Source organism: Epinephelus fuscoguttatus, linkage group LG14 (assembly GCF_011397635.1).
Source record: "Epinephelus fuscoguttatus linkage group LG14, E.fuscoguttatus.final_Chr_v1".
Classification (NCBI taxonomy): Eukaryota; Metazoa; Chordata; class Actinopteri; order Perciformes; family Serranidae; genus Epinephelus; species Epinephelus fuscoguttatus.
This window is the reverse complement of record NC_064765.1, coordinates 16,370,216-16,387,554: the sequence shown is the minus strand read 5'-3', so window position 1 is coordinate 16,387,554 and position 17,339 is coordinate 16,370,216. Positions and strand designations below refer to the sequence as shown.

The 17,339-nt window shown below is 43.6% G+C and overlaps 1 protein-coding gene across 1 annotated transcript in view; it reads right to left on the bottom strand.

Annotated features, from left to right (window-relative positions):
* Positions 1 to 11,223: 11,223 nt before the first annotated feature.
* cdin1 (CDAN1 interacting nuclease 1) overlaps positions 11,224 to 17,339 on the bottom strand; it is a 65,417-nt gene continuing 59,301 nt past the window's right edge. The window contains exon 13 of the mRNA XM_049596778.1: positions 11,224 to 13,641. Coding sequence (XP_049452735.1) covers positions 13,485 to 13,641 — 157 coding nt within the window. The 3' untranslated portion in view covers positions 11,224 to 13,484. The remainder of the gene's footprint in view (positions 13,642 to 17,339) is intronic.

The following is a 17,339-nucleotide window of genomic DNA, read 5'->3' as shown; positions in this document are numbered from 1 at the left end:
CGTTCAAACAATAGAGCGTGGATGTGTCCCCAGTGTAATTGCTCCTACAGTGAGAAAGCACCATGGCTGGCCCTCTCTGTCTCACTCTCTCTCTCTCTCTCTCTCTGAGTGTGAGTGTGTGTTACTGTGGCTCTGCTCCTTTCTGCCGTTTTGCAGCGCCGCCTGTCGGCCACACGTGTCACCGCCGTCCAGGAGCACACAGATGGGCTTTGATAGGCTATCTCCCTCTCTCTCTTCTCTTATTTCTTTTCTGCCTGTGTTCGCCCGCGGCCATCCAAGTCATAGCCTTAAACCAGAAATGACAACATCACTTGGGCTGAAATATTTTCTGCCCTTCACACAGAAGTTTGAAACCTCTGCAGTGTCCGACTGCAGGCCTTAAATATTTTTTATCCTTCACCTTTTTTCCTTATTTTTTTGTTTTTTAAAAACACTGCTTATAACGGATTTAATTTTAAGTGTGAATCAACAAATATAATCCGCAGCATAAACTATAATAATAATAAAATTAATATAGTGTGTGAATATTTTATTATTTGCATGTAATGCAGTAAAACAAGCTGCACTGGCTGGAATTTTCGTTTATAAATACAGTTACTTATTATTACTATTATTATTATTATTATTATTATTATTATTATTATTATCATGTGGCCTTTTGATTTTTGTTTAATTCCACAAATTAGTTAAGAATAAAAAATCTGACGTTGCTCCATATATGGCGTAACCATTTATTTAGCCATTTATTAATTTACAATTAATTTAAACTATTGTAAATTGGTATTAAATTCTTTTTAGGCCTATTTATGTATTTAATTTAACTGTTATATTTTGTATTTTCCTGTTTAAAAAAGCAACAAAAAATGAAGGAAATCAGAATTACTTATGTGTGTTACACCTAAATATTTCCAGTATAATTCCCGGCATTTTTAAATCATAAAACTAATATAAAGTTTATTTTTTTGTTTATTAAAATTCCTATGTGTCGCCCGCTGATGGTTATTTTGGTTTGAATGTCTCTCAGGTTGTTCTAATGTCATTCCGGACACACTACCTGCACAGTTCATGTTTGTTTAACAGTCACTGTGCACACGCGTAAAGGATGTTAAGGCCTTAACCAGGCTGAGGGAAAAATAATGTCCATATTTACTGGTTTTTACACCAGTCTGCTTAATGATGCATCTTCCTCTTCTTCCTCTCAACTATTCAAAACCCCTAAAAGTCCCTTTTTTGTTTTTCTGCCGCTCCATTATTCTGTGGATAAAACGGAAGGAAGAAGCCCTCCGTTTTGTGCGGAGATTATCAGATGAAAAAGAGAGAAAACGTGAGGATTACTGTGGATGGAGAGGATTTTAATATTAATAGTTTTTTTCTTTTCTTTGCTCGCCCTCTCTCCCCCTCCTCCTTTCCTCCTCCTCCTCCTCCTCTTCCTCCCCCCCTCTTCTTCCCCGATGAGACAGAAGGTAGATTGCCTCTGCTGCTTTCCTTTTGCCGATTCGGTGTGACAGGGATGATGGATGATCCAGCCGAGCTAAACAACTCCTCCCCTTCATCTCCTCCCTGTCAAAGCCAGTCCGGGCTGCTGCTGCAGGAATAAAATAAGGAATATATTCCCTCTGCACTGCCGCACAATGCAGCCCGCTCCTGTGGAAGGGAAGACGCCCGTGCAACAATATTAAAAGTCCACACACACAGTTTACCCTGCAAGAAACACACTGTGTGCGCGCGTGTGTGTGCGCAACATGTTAATAATGCTTATGTTATTGGCTCCTCTGCAGAGCTTGTGGTAAAGTGTGTGATCTGAGAGAAGGGGACCGCAAATATGTATTTTTAGACTCACAAGTGCATCTGCTGGCAGCGAGGGAGAGAGAGAAAAGTTTCTGCTTTTGTTTTTCTTCCAAAATGCTGATTTGGATAGTGGTCATAAAAATGGACGCGCACGCAGGGGCTGAGTGTCCTTCGCTTTGCAGCTGGCTCTCCCCGAAATGGCTTGCTCTGGGGGACAGGTTTTAGGTTTTGTGTATGTAGGCCTGTGTGTGTGTGTGTGTGTGGGTGTGCGCTGCCCTCCTTTTTTTTAAACATTTCAGCAGTTTTCTCTCCTCTTGCCATAAGGTGTTTCTATGACTACGTTATGTAGGGCCTGTGTGAGCGGGTCAGAGGCGGGGGTCCCTGGGAGAAAAGGGCCGCATTTGGCTGATCATTTATCAATGTCAACCGCATAATGATTCTCCCTGCAGTCCCCCTATTGATGAGGATAATTACATTAGCTCAGAGTGACTGATCAATAAAGCCCAGGGAAAATGGTTTATTATAGCACCACCGAAAAGGCTTTCTTTAAAAGGAGGACTGGCTCTTTTTTTTTTTTTTTTTTTTTTTAAGAAAATAAAAGGCAGGGTTGACGTGCGCAATGCAAACTCGGGAAAGTGAGAAGCAGAACTTCATGTGCACGCAGATTTCACGACTCCTTTTTCAGGATTTTGCTGTTTTTCCTAATTTTATTTCCTTTTTTGTCGTTTATAGCGTGAATTATAGTTTATTTTTCCCTTTATTTCCTTTATATCTGTCTTTATCACACGAGGAAACAGGACAGAAGGAGCTTTACGCACAGCTAGTAAAGCCAAATACGCCTTGTGTGATTTTTTTTTTTAAAATGATAACTCAAAAGTCAAACAACATCTAAAGGCTACCAAATATCTTAAGGCCACTCAAACTGTGATAATATTTGTATTAAAGGCAAAAACGATGCCCAAATTGCAGCACCTGATGCTCAAAATTCCGAGCCGGCCTTGAAGAGAAACCCTAATTAAGAATAAACAAAAAATACGCCACTGCAATAAACAAAATAGTCCCATAAGACGGCCAGAAAACGCACGTCTGACCCCTCTCTCCTCTCCCTCCTTCTCCCTCCGCGTGTGAGTGTGTGTGTGTGTGTGTGTGTGTGTTCTTTAATTGTCAACAACTTATCCCCTGCAGGAATGTTGCAAACTCTTTCGCCTTAATTCTCCGTGGTGCTCCGCGCCAGCTCCCATTTACCGCTGATGAACGTGTCTGCAGGAGACAGCTCCATTATCTATTTATCATTTATGATAGTATTTTCTCAGACAATGGAGGAAGAAAGCGCGCCTGCAGATAGTGCCCCCCCCCCACCACTCGTGGCTCTCTCCACTGGCCTTTCACAAGCGCGCGCTTTGCTTATTTATTTATTCGATGGCATTTTGATAAATGGATAAATAGGAAATTAGGATTTTATCTTTAAGAAAAATAAGCTTTGATGTAGTGGAATATTATCCAAATATGCGTAATTGGCTTTAAATGCATTTTATTTTTTGCATCTTTAAAAATATACAGCATCAAATCATAGATAAAATAGAGTAAATAAAAAAAGTGCGTTATTAATGTATATACCAGGCGGATTGCAAGAAATTTAAGTGTGTTTTTAAGGGGGAAATATTGCAAATAAACCCCTCAAATGCCTGATATCAGGACTTTCTGCGCTTGGCCGCGACTACTTGAATTACAGGCGATTTTGTTCACACTTCAGCGGTGCTTGTCTTCTTAAAAATGAGTGACAGTCACCCCTACAGCTCTTCTCCCTCCCTCCTTCTTCCCTCCTCTCCTTCCCCAACACACACTCACCCCACGAAAATAAATCTTAATGATGTGAAAATTATAATTAGTCAAATAATGTAGCTATAGGGGTTTGGAGGGTGCAGAAAATTGAAAATTGCAGTTGGCCTGTTGTGAAGATGCAGAAAGAAAAAAAAAAAGAAGAGGGCATGTGAGTGCAGAATAAATAAGGCGCAATAAAAAGGGAAATAGCCGGAGTTTAGTCAAGCCTTGAGGTACTCAAACCTTTATTTCAATCAGTTAAGATTTAATTAGGCAAGCCTCAGGCCCGGCCGTCTCCTCTTTTTTTTCTCATTATGTTGCCTTCTCCAGCGCTGTGTTACAATGCCCCTAAGGTTGTCAACATTTGACCGGTTTTTCCAGTGAAATAATCACGCGTTATGGGCTTGGAGAGCCCATAAGATGCGCAAATAAATCTGGCATTATTCCATTATGAGGCGGAAGTCCTCACAGTGAGCTGCGAAAATATCGATTCCTTTAATTTATGGCCAAGTTTTTTTTTATTCTTAATTTCCCTCGGTTATTTTGAGAGCTTAAAAAGAAGGTTAGAAATATCTTGCGGGGAGCCGAGGGCAGCAAAGTGAGACATTTCACAGGAACTGTAAATAACAGAGAGGCAAGGAGAGGAGAGAGATTTCTAAAATATGAATCCCCCTCTGGTTATTGATTAATGCGCACATTTCTATGAGCGCATTTCACGTTCAAATCAACTAATTAATAATCCAATATTATAAATGTTGGTTGGTTTTTGCAGAGAGCAGGAGAAAGCTGGAGACCCCCTCCCCACCACACCCTTGGGCGCACTGTTATTACATGATGGCGACCCCTTCTGGAGGCCAAAGCAAATGTGTTTATACACAGAGAAGAGGAGGAAGAAGAAGCGGCCTGTCTGGACACCAGCTCACTGCAAACCTTTCATTCACATTTCTGCTTTTAACATCAAAAAATGTGCGCTCAAAGAGAGATGGAGGGAAAAAATGGCAAAGCGCCTCTGCGACGATAAGACCCTGACCTGCTGCTGCAAACGTGACCTCCACACACTCTCATCTCATATTTACTCACAGGTATAAAGCTCCTTATGCATGTATTAGGCGGCCACGTTGATGGTAAAATCAATAAAGATGGATTGTAGGGTCAATATTATGCTTCGCACCTGGGGACTTGTTGCCCGGCTCCCTTTTCCTGAGAGTGCGCGTGACAGAGGGGAGAGAGAAATGAGCAATTCATAGCGTGCAACCGCAACATCTCTGCAAGAGCTGTGCACGGCCCACAGACTATATACGTGTGTGTTTAAAGGAAGGAGAGAAAGAGGGAGCAGGAGGCAGGACTGAAGTCATCCAGCCAGGGGCCTGAAGGACCCGGCTCACACTGACATCATTAATCACGGCCCACTTGAAGATTATGACTGAAAGTATAGAATCGGTAACCATTATCGTCTCGGATGGCAGTTAAAACCTCTCCTTATTTTTCAAAACAATGTAATGGCACTGAGGTCTGTACGGGGAGAAGAAAGGGCCAAAAAAGACAGGGGGAGGAGGAGTGGTGTCACTGGGATGGAGTTACAGACGTGCGTTTCCTCTGGAGGAAATATCAAGGAGACACAGAGGTGGTCCACTTCATTATGTGGCCTAGAGCTTTAATACTAATCCGAATATTAGCTTCAAAATTATATAAAAGAAAACAAAAAAATAAAATAAATAAAAATAGAAATAATAATATGAATCAGTCATCATTTATTTATTTTATTATCTATATTTTTATCGATATTTTTCGACAAGTCCACGTGATAAAAGTCGCATTTTAAAGACAAAAATAGTGCAATAATTTCGTTTTAAAATTAAAGAAATAAATTAAACGCCATTTTCTCGCCATTAAAGCCCTTAAAATCTTTTTTTTTTTTTAAAGAAACCAATTTTTTGGTCCTTTATTTGTCCTAAAGCGGAAACGCGTTTGTCAATATTTCCACTTAATTTCATTTCCGGGTGACACGTGGCGAACAAGTAGCCTCTTTAGGGGATTATCGCTTTAAATTTATTGATCCGAAATCCGTTTGGAATTTGTATTTTAAAAAATGACATTTACATTTTCTTTTTCTGCTCATTCTTTTTGGCTGAGGCTGATGTTACGGTATTTGTAGACATAATCAGCTGATATTAAAAGAGAAAAATAAAATTATGAGGCGTTCAAGGTGCGTAAAACCAAGTGCGTTCAAGGAACTTAAACGCATCCGCGTCACAGTTTAAAGAGAGTCATCCTGTAGCATCATTTCCCTTTTTTTGTGGTCTCTCTTTGTTTTCATTTTGCATTTCCGGGTTTTTTTTATGCACACTACCTCATGATTAATGCCACAATTTCTCTGTGATAACGTCCATGTGTGTGTTTCTATATGTTGTGTGTGTGTGTGTGTGAGTGTGTGTGTGTGTGTGTTTCCTCCAGCCTGCATGTGACAGAGGCAGGAAGAGCTAGCATGGTCCCTGTTAGCAGTCGGAAGCTGCAGTGATGAAAAGCAATAGCTGGTGTCAAGAACTTTTTTAGCACATCACTACAGCTGCTGGGAATAAATAGTAGCCAACTGAAGAGGAGCAGGAGGAGGAGGAGGAGGAGGAGGAGGAGGGGTGCAGCCTGTGACATAAGGCTATTTGGGTGTGTGACCACAGGGAACCTGGGTTTTCATATCTCCCCCGCACAATAAAAGCCCTGTGCGCCACCGTCTCACAAGTCCAACTTTGTTTCTCAACAAGGAGTGTAAACTGTTGTCAATATTCAGATAGCCTTCATCTGCCAATAATGACAGGCAGCCGGCGTCCTATCTTATCTGCGGGCCAGGTAGCGCCGTACCTGGGGGGAATAGCTGCTGCGATAAAGAGCGTCTGGGCCAATAGAAAGGCTCTTGTCTGTCTGTGAGGAGTTAATGGAGAACGCCACTGGAGACAGGAAGTCCTCAGAAAGTGAAAAGCACTTTATTGCGTACCTGAATGGCCCGGCGTAGGGTTTCTCTCAAACCCAATGGGAAAACCACATTACAGGTCCTTACACAGGGTCATTACAACAGGGCAATGGAGTTCAAGTGATCCATTGCATTTGAATGACAACATCACATCGCTCCATTCATTCTTCCCTCTTGTGTGACCTGGCGATGATCCCTGTGGGACTGGGAAGTTGTCAGCAGAGTGACGTGCTGGAGTTACAGTCGAGATTAATTCAAGTTCCTCCTCAAAGTGCGCGTGAAAATCTTCACCGCAGCACACGTGTTGCCTCATCTACTCCTCGCCGACTCCGAAGACAGTCGTGGTGATTGTTGCTTTTCTCGCAGCAACAGGTTCACGGAGCCATAACCCACAGTACACCGCAACATGACATCATCAAGCCTCTAAAAATGAACTGCAACATCGATCCCTCGCAGGCTGACCTCCCATAAGTCAAATATAGACGATGTGGGACATGTGTTTGGATGGAAGTGTATATTTACCTGTCACCAGGAACTCAAGGACATGGCAGCAGCGAGGTTGTATCCAGCCCAAGAGGGGAGTGTTTTGGGGGTGAAAATGAGTTGTAAAAGTGATAAATGGCTCACATTTCAAGAGCTGAGGAGCAGTGGAGCTGGCACCGTGCTCTCAGCCAAACAGTTAATTGCTCAGCACAGTAAAGGCCCAACAAAATACCCATAAAGCATCACGAAAAAGAAAAAAGTTTAGTCCACTCTCTTCTCTCTCTCTCTCTGCTTCTTCCTTTCCTTTACTCCTCCAGCTAAACGCCTGCTTCCATCCCTGCCCTGCACAAAAATATTATGTTGCCAGTGGCAACAATTGAATAAAATAACCAATCACATCTGCTCTTTCAAATATTTCCAAAATTAAGCTGAGTCTGTACATAATGGAGGAGTCGTCTCATCTGTGCGTCAGGACTTTGAGCCAGGATTCATTGCGGTGTGATAAATTATTGTGAGGCTTGTTTTGACAAATGCAAGGGTACTTCTGCCGGCACACTGTGCAGGGCCGTATCAGTCGGATTAGAGGCTCTGATTGTGCCCTGGATTCGAGCTTTTGCTCTCAGCACCAATCAAAACCCGTGGTCGATGCATCCCATAGTAGCTACGCTGGTCTCCATGGCCACCGCCGCCTGTGTACAGTAGCCCCACCTCCTCCTAAGTGCACTTATTTCATAATAACAAGCTTGCGACAGCTCTCATCAGGCAACCGTGCTCACAAATAGAGGACAAGGGAAAGGGTGAGCCAGGGTTTGTTTTGACTCAATCACATTTTGTCTCCAGCCTCTCGCGACTAACCTTCTCCCCCCACGACTACCTCCACAGTCATATTTTCCTACCGCACAGCTCTCATCTTTTAGAATGTCACTAGCTCTCATACGTCGACTGCCTCTTCCTCCTCTACCTCTCCTCTACCCTGCTGTTCTCCCCACCCCCTCGCCCATCCCCGTGCTGGCCTGTACCTGTACCTGTGGATGTAACCGGGCCTCCTCTGGACCCCATGCTGAGAACAGGAGATGACACAGTTTCTGGGTCACTTCTGTCACAGTCCAAATGCCACTTGGGGGGGGTGCTGACCTTTTCCGGTGGCCAATGCAAGAGCAGGCAGCCTCCGTGCAGGCTGTCACCCCTGTGGTTCCAACCACAAATGCACGCTCCCTCCATTTCCCTGACAGACCCTTTTTTTTTTCCAAACTCCCCACGCTCCTCTGTGGTATTCACCTCCCCCTTATTTATCCATGACAATACATGTTAAAACAATGGGGACGAATCAAAGCTGACATGCAGAAATAGCCACTGTAAATGTGGCTGATGTATGACATCTTGGCTAAACTCGGGGCCGTCACAGGCCACAGACACATGGTGTATCAGGTCTCACTGGAAGGAACTCCAAATATGCTTCCTGGATTTATTTGAAGGCGTGGGTTACACGGCGAGCGCCGCTGTTTTTACAAATGAGAGCTTGGCTCTAAATGGAATACTTCAATTAGCACGATGCCCAGTCAACACCTTTCTGTTTAACACGGTGGACCATCTCAGATATTTAGGTTTCCACTGCCAAGCTGTTCCTTTTAACAGGAAGTGACTTGAGTTGCTCATTTAGCGCTGTCAGAAATGGAACATTTCAATGGCCGGGCCCTGGGTGTATGTGATCCAGTGTCACATCAGTGTCAGGAGTGTTCAGAGCTCTGAATTTTTTGTTTTTTGAAGCTCTCGGCCGTGTCTCCGCTTGTCCTGCGCTACCAGTGACTCATACATCACCAAACTAAACTAGCCCCCGCATCCCCCACCCCACCCCCTGAGTGGATTAATGTGTCATAGTTGTTCAGTTTCCCTCAAACATACCATCTGCCCTCCATTCTGTCAATCAAACATCCACTGCTTTGCCATTTTAAAAATCCCCCAGACCATTTTTCTCATGATCCATTGTTGTTTTTAAATAACAGCCTCTGATTAGCAGGCAGAGCATCCTAAAAATAAAAATGAAATCTCTTCGTATCTGCTTCAGCTCAGGGCAGAGAGGCTGCTTTTTTCCCAGTGCTGTTATTCAAGCCCTCTTTAAAAAAAAAAATCCTTTTTTAATTTCAAACTGGCTGCTCTGACTCTTCCAGGAGAACTTTTATTTATTTCCACCCTGTGATGTCTTGCTGGCTGAGGGAGGCTGAGAGGATCCCTACTAAAAGCACTACGCTGCCTGGGGCAGAAACAGGCCAGAGCTCTCTCCACATAAATAACACAGGAGCGTGGAGGAAGTCCGTTTGGTGGTCTGCTGGAGGGATAGAACCTACCCTTCAGCCTGTCTCTGGTTCTGTCCTTCTTTCTCATTCCCTGCGTCTCAGTGGTCTATCTAGCAGCTTGGCTGAAGAGGCATAAAACAGCAGGATCTGGAAGAGATTGGGCCAAGATGTACATCTGAGTGGATAGTGGACTTCCAATAGCCTGCAGGCCCCGGCCAGACAGAGCGGATGCTATGAAGTGCATCAAACTAATCTGACACATGGGAGTCACAGATTTAAGAATTGTAACCAATATTACAATACTGAATAAAATGTTGTAACTAAATCGTTTTGCGTGTAGGTTCTTGGCAGAATTGTATAAGGGTAAAAATGATTAATAATATGCTTTCAATTTTTTCTCCTTCACGCAAAATGGATTATCAGTTATCCTCGTATATTACTGCAAGTCAATTTTATTCTATAATAATAAAAGAAATGCCTAATGTTGAGTCTTGTTGCTGGATGCCTTTAGAGGATCACATTTCTCCACAACACTGGTGTTCCTGGCCCCGGGAAACGACCTCTCCAAACTGGCCTTATTTGGAGAGCACTCGAGTGCCCCATTGTTGTGACAAGAACAATGAATCTAAAAAGAGGTGGGAGACAAGGGCAAGGAAAACACAAAATAAAGATGTCGGCTTTTGAAAAAAAAATCTTTTTTTTTTCTATATTCGCACTTGCATCATGGAAACGCTGTCAGCTGACGCTGTTGTCGGCCGCCGCCTTTGAAGTTGATTTAAAAAAAGCTGTATTTAGTTTGCATTGTGTGCAGAACCTAATTTATAGGAGTTGACCCTGGCTCCTCTTTTGTGCGACAGCCATCTTGGAAAACAATGGCAGGAAGGCTTGAAACTTGAGAGGAACTGATTCTGCTGTTTTCCATTTTTTTCTGTTCTTACTCAATAGAGAATTTTCCCTCCCCGAGTAAAATAGCTCTGTTTTTGTGTCCAACAGGAGTCATAAACTGATGTCTAAGCATTCCATGGCCAGGCAATAGGGCTGAGTTTAACTGGACACATGGGGACAGTTGTTTTGTACCACATGGAGCGAGGGGGGGGGGCCTGACAGAGGAAGCCATGGCCGCCTGGCGACCCCGCAGTGACCCACTGGCCTCCTCATGGAGGGATCAAGGCCTAGATGGGAGCCGGCTGAGGGTTAGAGGTTTAAGGGTAACAAATCAAGCAACACTTTAGTGGTATTTAACCCCCGCATACCATATCTCTCTAACTGCGAGCGCGGCGCATGACTGTGCAGAACAAACATAGAAACGCTTATTTTTATTCTACATGGGGAAGTTCTCCTCGGTAACAGAACTGGAGTGGCTCAGGTTGGGAACGACTCCACTGTAGTGAGGACGAGGAGAAAGTTTCGTGCTGATTTTAGGAAACAAATTAACTTGTTTACTCAGGTTCAATACTGCAACAGTTCGGGGCACAACACATATGTCTTATTATAAGATGCATTGTCTGAGGTGACGGTAGGTTCTTCACCCTTTCACTTTCTTCCCTCTTATCGTTTTGTGTGCCATAAAGAAGAGGACAGGACAGGGACCCCCTATAGGCAGTGCATATCTGCCTCTAAAAGCATCACTCAACTTTATGTTCACTTCTGGTTCCCTGAGCCCGGCTGTGTTTCTTCCATCGGTATCTGCTCATAAAAGGTACTGAGGCTGTAAAAAGGTGCAACAGACAACTGCTGGATAGTCACACACACCTTTACACAGAAATCAGGTGTTTCTACTGTACCTACCTGTAAGCACTCACGTAGCTTTAAGTATTTAACAAATACGTAAAGTTTATGCTGCCAATAATCATGACAAGAACAAATTTAAAATCATGTATCAAAACTTATTTATTAATAATAAACATACAAAATGGCACTTTCTTCTTATCACAACGTAAAATGTGGACTGAATTCTTTACAACTCTACAGTGCGCTTTCATGGCAGCTGACATATAGACCCAATTAATTTGCAGTTTATTACACTGTGACCTCGACTATCTGCTTCAACAGACACTGTCTCCCTTCAGTGGAGAACACTGTAACATCAGGCTACTTGGCTTGCTAGCTGATGTTAGCAAATGTGAGATAACGCAGCTTATATGGAAGATATTCAATACAGACTTTAGGCTTGTAAATAACCTGGAGAACTATGACCAGTGCTGAGATGGCGTGTTGCTTAAGAAAGTTAATCGCCACTAATTTAGATGATCATTAATCATTTTAATTTGTGAAGCCGAAAATGCCAAACAAGCTTCTCACTTCATGATTTTAATCCTTTTCTCTGTTTTATCACTGTAAATTAAATTTCTTTGGGTTTTGGACTGCTGGCCCAGAATTTGTGATAGCCTCCAGCCACCTCAATGTTTTGTAGAGTCTATGAACTAATCAGATTAAAAATGTCCAAAAAAAAAATAAAAAAAAAAATTTAAAGGTCCAGTGTGCAGGACTTAGTGCCATCTAGCTGTGAGGTTGCAGAACTGAAACTTCTCCAGTGTGCCAAGCGTGCAGGGGAAACATGGTGGTCAAAGTAAAAACGTGAATGGCCCTATCCGGAGCCAGTTTGTCCATTCTGGGCTACTGTAGAATAACACAATCCACTTTGTGGAGGAGGGCCTGCTCTGTATGTGGATATAAACGGCTCGATCTGAGGTAACAAAAACATGTTTCTCATTTGCCGGTGATAAACTAATGATTATGAATATAATCATGAAGATGCCACTAAATGAATGGGTCACCTTCATGATAATAAAAACTGTCTCTTATGAATCTACGTTGACTAGAATGACTAATCATGCTCAAGGACCAATCAGGGGGGATTTCTGGAATTATTTTGTATGGTCCGGGGGCCTGGAAGTGTGATTTTGTCAGGTAGTGATTTTTGTTTTGCCCTGCCGACTTTTTGTATTTATTCCTTTTTTTTTTAACATATAAATGTATATTATTTTCACTGTCAATTTTAATTTGTTTATTTATTCCAATTTAATTATATTCTTTTGACTGTTTTTTGGTGGATTGAGACTGGTGCTGTACCCCCTCTTGTACGGATCTCTATTATCCTGTTTGTATTATTTTTGTTAGTCAAGATTGAATGTCTCATTTGACATCTAGAACCGTCATGTAGCACCCTAACCAAACACAATCAAAATCTGAATTATATTTTTTTAAAAAAAAGATGCCACTAAATCCTGCACACTGGACCTTTAACCATACCTATGTTACACCATGCAAGCCACCTGAGGAGAAAAACAGAAACACCTGTTGTGTCATATCATCAAAATCGTTGGCATTTGACATTAGTGGTAGCTGTGTTAGAGACTGCACCCAAAATGTGAAGATTTATGGTTAAATAATTACAGTAATTAAGATAATTGACACTAAAATGTGGTTAATAATTCTGTGATGACATTTAGTTGCAGTGTGAACCCTTGCTTCAACCCTCTGTGCCAAAAAAAGAAGAAAAAAGAAAAGAAATGCTCCATAGATTTTATAAAGTAGAAGAGGTCACAGCGAGGCCATCTTAAATCAGAAACAATCCTGTTTACCCCCCTGGAGAGTGACTGAGAGGGCACCGAGTGACGCAGGTGAGAGACAGGCGTCCACCCAGCCCCCGGACCGCACCTCTCTTATCTGCCTATGGAGTGGAGGAGGAAGGAGTGACAAAGGCCAGGGCTTTGGGTGTGATAAGGAAGGGCCTTATGTCCTGCTTCGGCCCCAGCTCTCACCCTGGCTGTCCGTTGTGAGAGGCCATCCAGGGGCCAGGGGCTGACCGCGACCAGGAAAGCCTCCAAGACGGTGTTTTCGCACACAGGTATGACTCTGACCCTGTGCTGTCAGATATACAGAACGCTGGTGTGTATTTACATGTGGTAGCTTTGGGGCAGTGAAAGAGAGGAAGGGAGAGACAGACAGAGACAGAGGGTCAGGTGGAGTTCAGGGCAGATTTTTTTTTTTGCCAGTCGTCTCACACTGCAGGAAAGCCAAATTGCTTCCGGATCTAAGTATCCAGCCCTGTTCCTACACTTCCCGCCTCCTTGTCTTCCTCTCTCCTTCCTTCCATCTCAAGTTTTTTTTGTTTTCTCACTCTTTTGTCTTTATTCTGGCTCTTGAGGTGGTCGGTCCTGCTGGGCAGCGTGGCACAGGGTGACAATGTCTGTGGGGAAGCAGTCTTTGAGCAGGATACCTCTGTCTCTCTGGCAGTCCAGCTCTCCTATGAAACCGTACCAGTAGATCACAAGGCCCGGACCAAACCTGCGGCGCAAAACAAAAGAAACAAAGCCCGTCTTTTGTTAGTACATCATCGCTGTCATGTCTGAGAGAGTTCTGAAGTGGCTGTGAATGAGTTACTTTTAAATTCATATCTGCAAAAATGCTCACGGCTGTTGACTTTGGATTTGGAAGGCAAAAACAATAAAAGGCAGGAATAACAAGTGAAGAGATAGAAAAGATGGGACACAAGCGAGATTGATATATGAGAGATGAGGTCGCTTAGGTATTTTTTCCTTTGATCACCATCCAGGAAACTTGCGCTGAATCAAAAGAAAAAGCCGCCAGGAAGATTAAGATCTCTCTGACAGGGTGATACACACTTGATCACATTACAATGGCAGTGAAATAACAATAATCTGAGAAATAACAAAGCTCCGCGCACCAAGGCCGCCGGATCCTGTCATCGGAAGCCTTTGGCACACAGCAGAGCACACAGAGTTCATCACAAAGTCTGAGACTTAAACACACTGCATCTGGCGGCTAACGTTAGCCAATCCAACAGTGTCCAGCTGTTTCATTCACTTTGAAAGCCAAGGCAACTTTGCCTCAGTTGGCGAGCGCCGCAGTTCTTAAAAGCTATAAATAATGACTTGCAGAGCGGCTGAGAAGTTCAGACTATTTAAATGTGAGATTTTTTTTTCTTCCTTATATCTTTTGTTCTCTCCTTCTCGACATTTTACTGCTATTGTGCCGTATAGGCGCTGTAGCTACTGTACACCTGAAGGTCTGCTGAAAGGTGCAGAAACAATTAAACCGGAGGAGCTCTTCGCGGGGAATGTGCGACGTTATTTCACTACTTCTCCTCACAAAACGCAATAAATCATCTTTCAAGCTATTTATTATGCCCCAAAGAGCCACCGCCGGCCCCTCTCTGCCTCATATAGATCATGCCTATTCTTTGAACATTAGCTGCCATGCATAAAGACATGTCACAGTTGAACTCTGAACGGAGAGCACCTCGGCCCCCACATGCAAGACCAGATTCAGGGGGCTGACAGTGCTCCGGTCCCAGACACTCTATCCTCAGACAGTTAACAATGTTGTGGGGCCTCTGGAGACCCAGACAGGAAGCTAGCCAAAGGGCCACGGAGAGCAGCAGAAGTTCAGCTCCAAGGTAAAGTGCATAAAACCTTGAACCTGTGATCAATCATTTCATATTAAAATACTGACTCAAACACCCTATGGTGTTATTTTAATAATAATTACGAGGCTCTTTAGTCTTTTGTATGATTATAATTTATGAGTGTATTATGAATAGGTAGGTGTTTGACCCGTACAACTTCAACTAGCCACATAAATTATCAACGCAAGTCAAAGAATCAGTCGTCGTGACATTGCCAACTATGTATGTGTACTGTTGACTGAGCCTTGAGGCAGTGCATGTTCTACATACAGTACCCCAACGGAGACAGACACATGCACGAAAAAAATATGTGACTATACACGCACACACACCCCTCCCTCCAAGAGGCCCTCGCAGCAGTACATGCTTCTGCACCCCATCCCCGGATTCTACATTTTACAGTGTGTGATTTACGGTGCTGTATCTATGAGCAAACAGGCCAAAGCTAACAGCCCTGGAGAAAGCCCACAGATGCACACTGAAAGTTCACCACAATGTCACACACATAGCTCAGCCTCTCAGCGCTGCGCCGAGCTCAAGCCCCCAAAACTCTCATCGTTTCCACGGTCCGCCGCAGCACATGGCCGCCAACTCTTAATATGGAAATGTTATGGAAACAAAACCTAAACATTTACATTAGATGACTTTGGAAAAGGGGTTATGCTCTTCTTTTTATTCCGCCGCTGTGTTGTATGTATTTCCTGTGCTCTGGATGGGGAGGTTAGGCTGAAAAGGGGAGAAAGAGGGAGACCGGTCTGTGCCGAGTGGAGAGAGGCAACCTTCTGGAAAGGTTAAAACTGTACATCAACAGATAAGGCAGCGGTGTACGATACATCATGTCCCGGGTCTGTCAGGGGAGGCCGAGCACAAATTGAAACAAGCAAAATTATAAACACGGGGGAGCCATGTCACCAAGGCCTTTCCATACCGTAAAGAAAATAAATGGACTTTGAATCCTACTCAGAATGAATACAAGTCAATACTACGGGGAGCTTGAGGTAAAAACCTGAGACTGGGAATACAAACAATAACACTGAGGGGGGAAGGGAGCGGTCAGGGGGCCAAGACTGAGCCGAGTGGCTACGGGATGAGAAGGAAAAGTTCCAAGCAGCCACCAGACACTGCGAAGAGCAATTATAAATATGATGCCATATACTTTACTGTCCCTTTTGAAGTGTGTGAGGAAGTGACGGGAAGTTTAGTTTGAAATTTGTAGGCAAATTATGGTTTATTATGTGGGCCGGCTCATCTTAACCTGGCTTGTGCTTATTACACACACCACCTCTAAGTCAGCCATCTTCCAATAAACACCTAACTGTGTAACGAGTTGGTGAAATTGTTTGTGAAACGTAGCTAATTTCGGCGAGGGGGCCACTTGACGAGCCTGGGCGTGGATTGCGGCTGCCAGCCACGCTTTCGTTAGTGTTAATGAGCGGGTGGTGGTCGCATTTAAAGCAGGTGCCAAGCAGCTTACTACAGCAGCTTAATGAGAGCAAGGCACTCAGGAACAAAAAAAACCCTCGAATGGAGGAGAGGGAGTGTTATTAGTGTCTGCCTGCACACACACACACACACGCACAGAGGGAGTCGTGCAGCCAAGCCTCACACAGAGCTGGAGCGCTGAATTAAATCTCTGCATCTTACATGCACGATTCATACATACACGGAGCAGCCGTAAACATACGAACTGCAAATCTAATAAAAATACAGTAAAACACAAACCATGCCCTTCAAAGAATGTGCAAACTTGCTTTCTTGATTTTATTTATGCCCTTCTCATTTTCGGGGGAAGTCTGAGGTTGCTGGAGGTCAGACAGCTCCGCACCTCCACCCCACTCCCAAAAAAAACTTTTCTACCGAACAAACAGATCAAGGCTAATTTGATCTGCCACATTCGGTGAGAAAAGGCTTTACTAAAAACCGGGGGCCGAGCACGTCTGCCAAAACACATTACGCGACATGACGAATTATCAATAAAATCAAGATGAATTTACGCTCGACTCTAAAACACCGTCACTCCATTTTACATACCACGCGGACCCATTTCAAACAAACGCCCCAGCAATGATTCAGACAGCGTAAGCCTCTACCTGAGCATGAACTCTGCGTCTCTGAGGTTTCCCCCACAAAGACCTCTTTGTTTTCGGCATCCATACATCAGGTCACAAGGTAGGCCCACTGAAGCACTGCCAAACATTAGCTTTAGTCAGTCTTTTCTCTGCTCTCTGAAATGCAGGTATGGAACCTGCTCAACTTCTTTTGAGACAGAAAGCATTGAGAGTGATTAGGGGGAGAGGTACGGAGGAATAAAAGTCTCTGTGTTGGAGACAGAGGGACTATGTACATAGCAAAAAGACAGAGATAAAATGTGTGTATTAGTGACAAATGGTGTGCTCTTTCATGGTCAGACCATGCTATAGGCAGCTGCCTATAGAGGGTTATTTACAGGGTCAGATAATGGGTGCGTGATGTGTTTGCACGTGTGGCGTTTTAGAGGGGGGCAGTGACCCATGGGCCTGCATGCCAGGTGATACGGCCCCGCAGCTGATCACTGTAC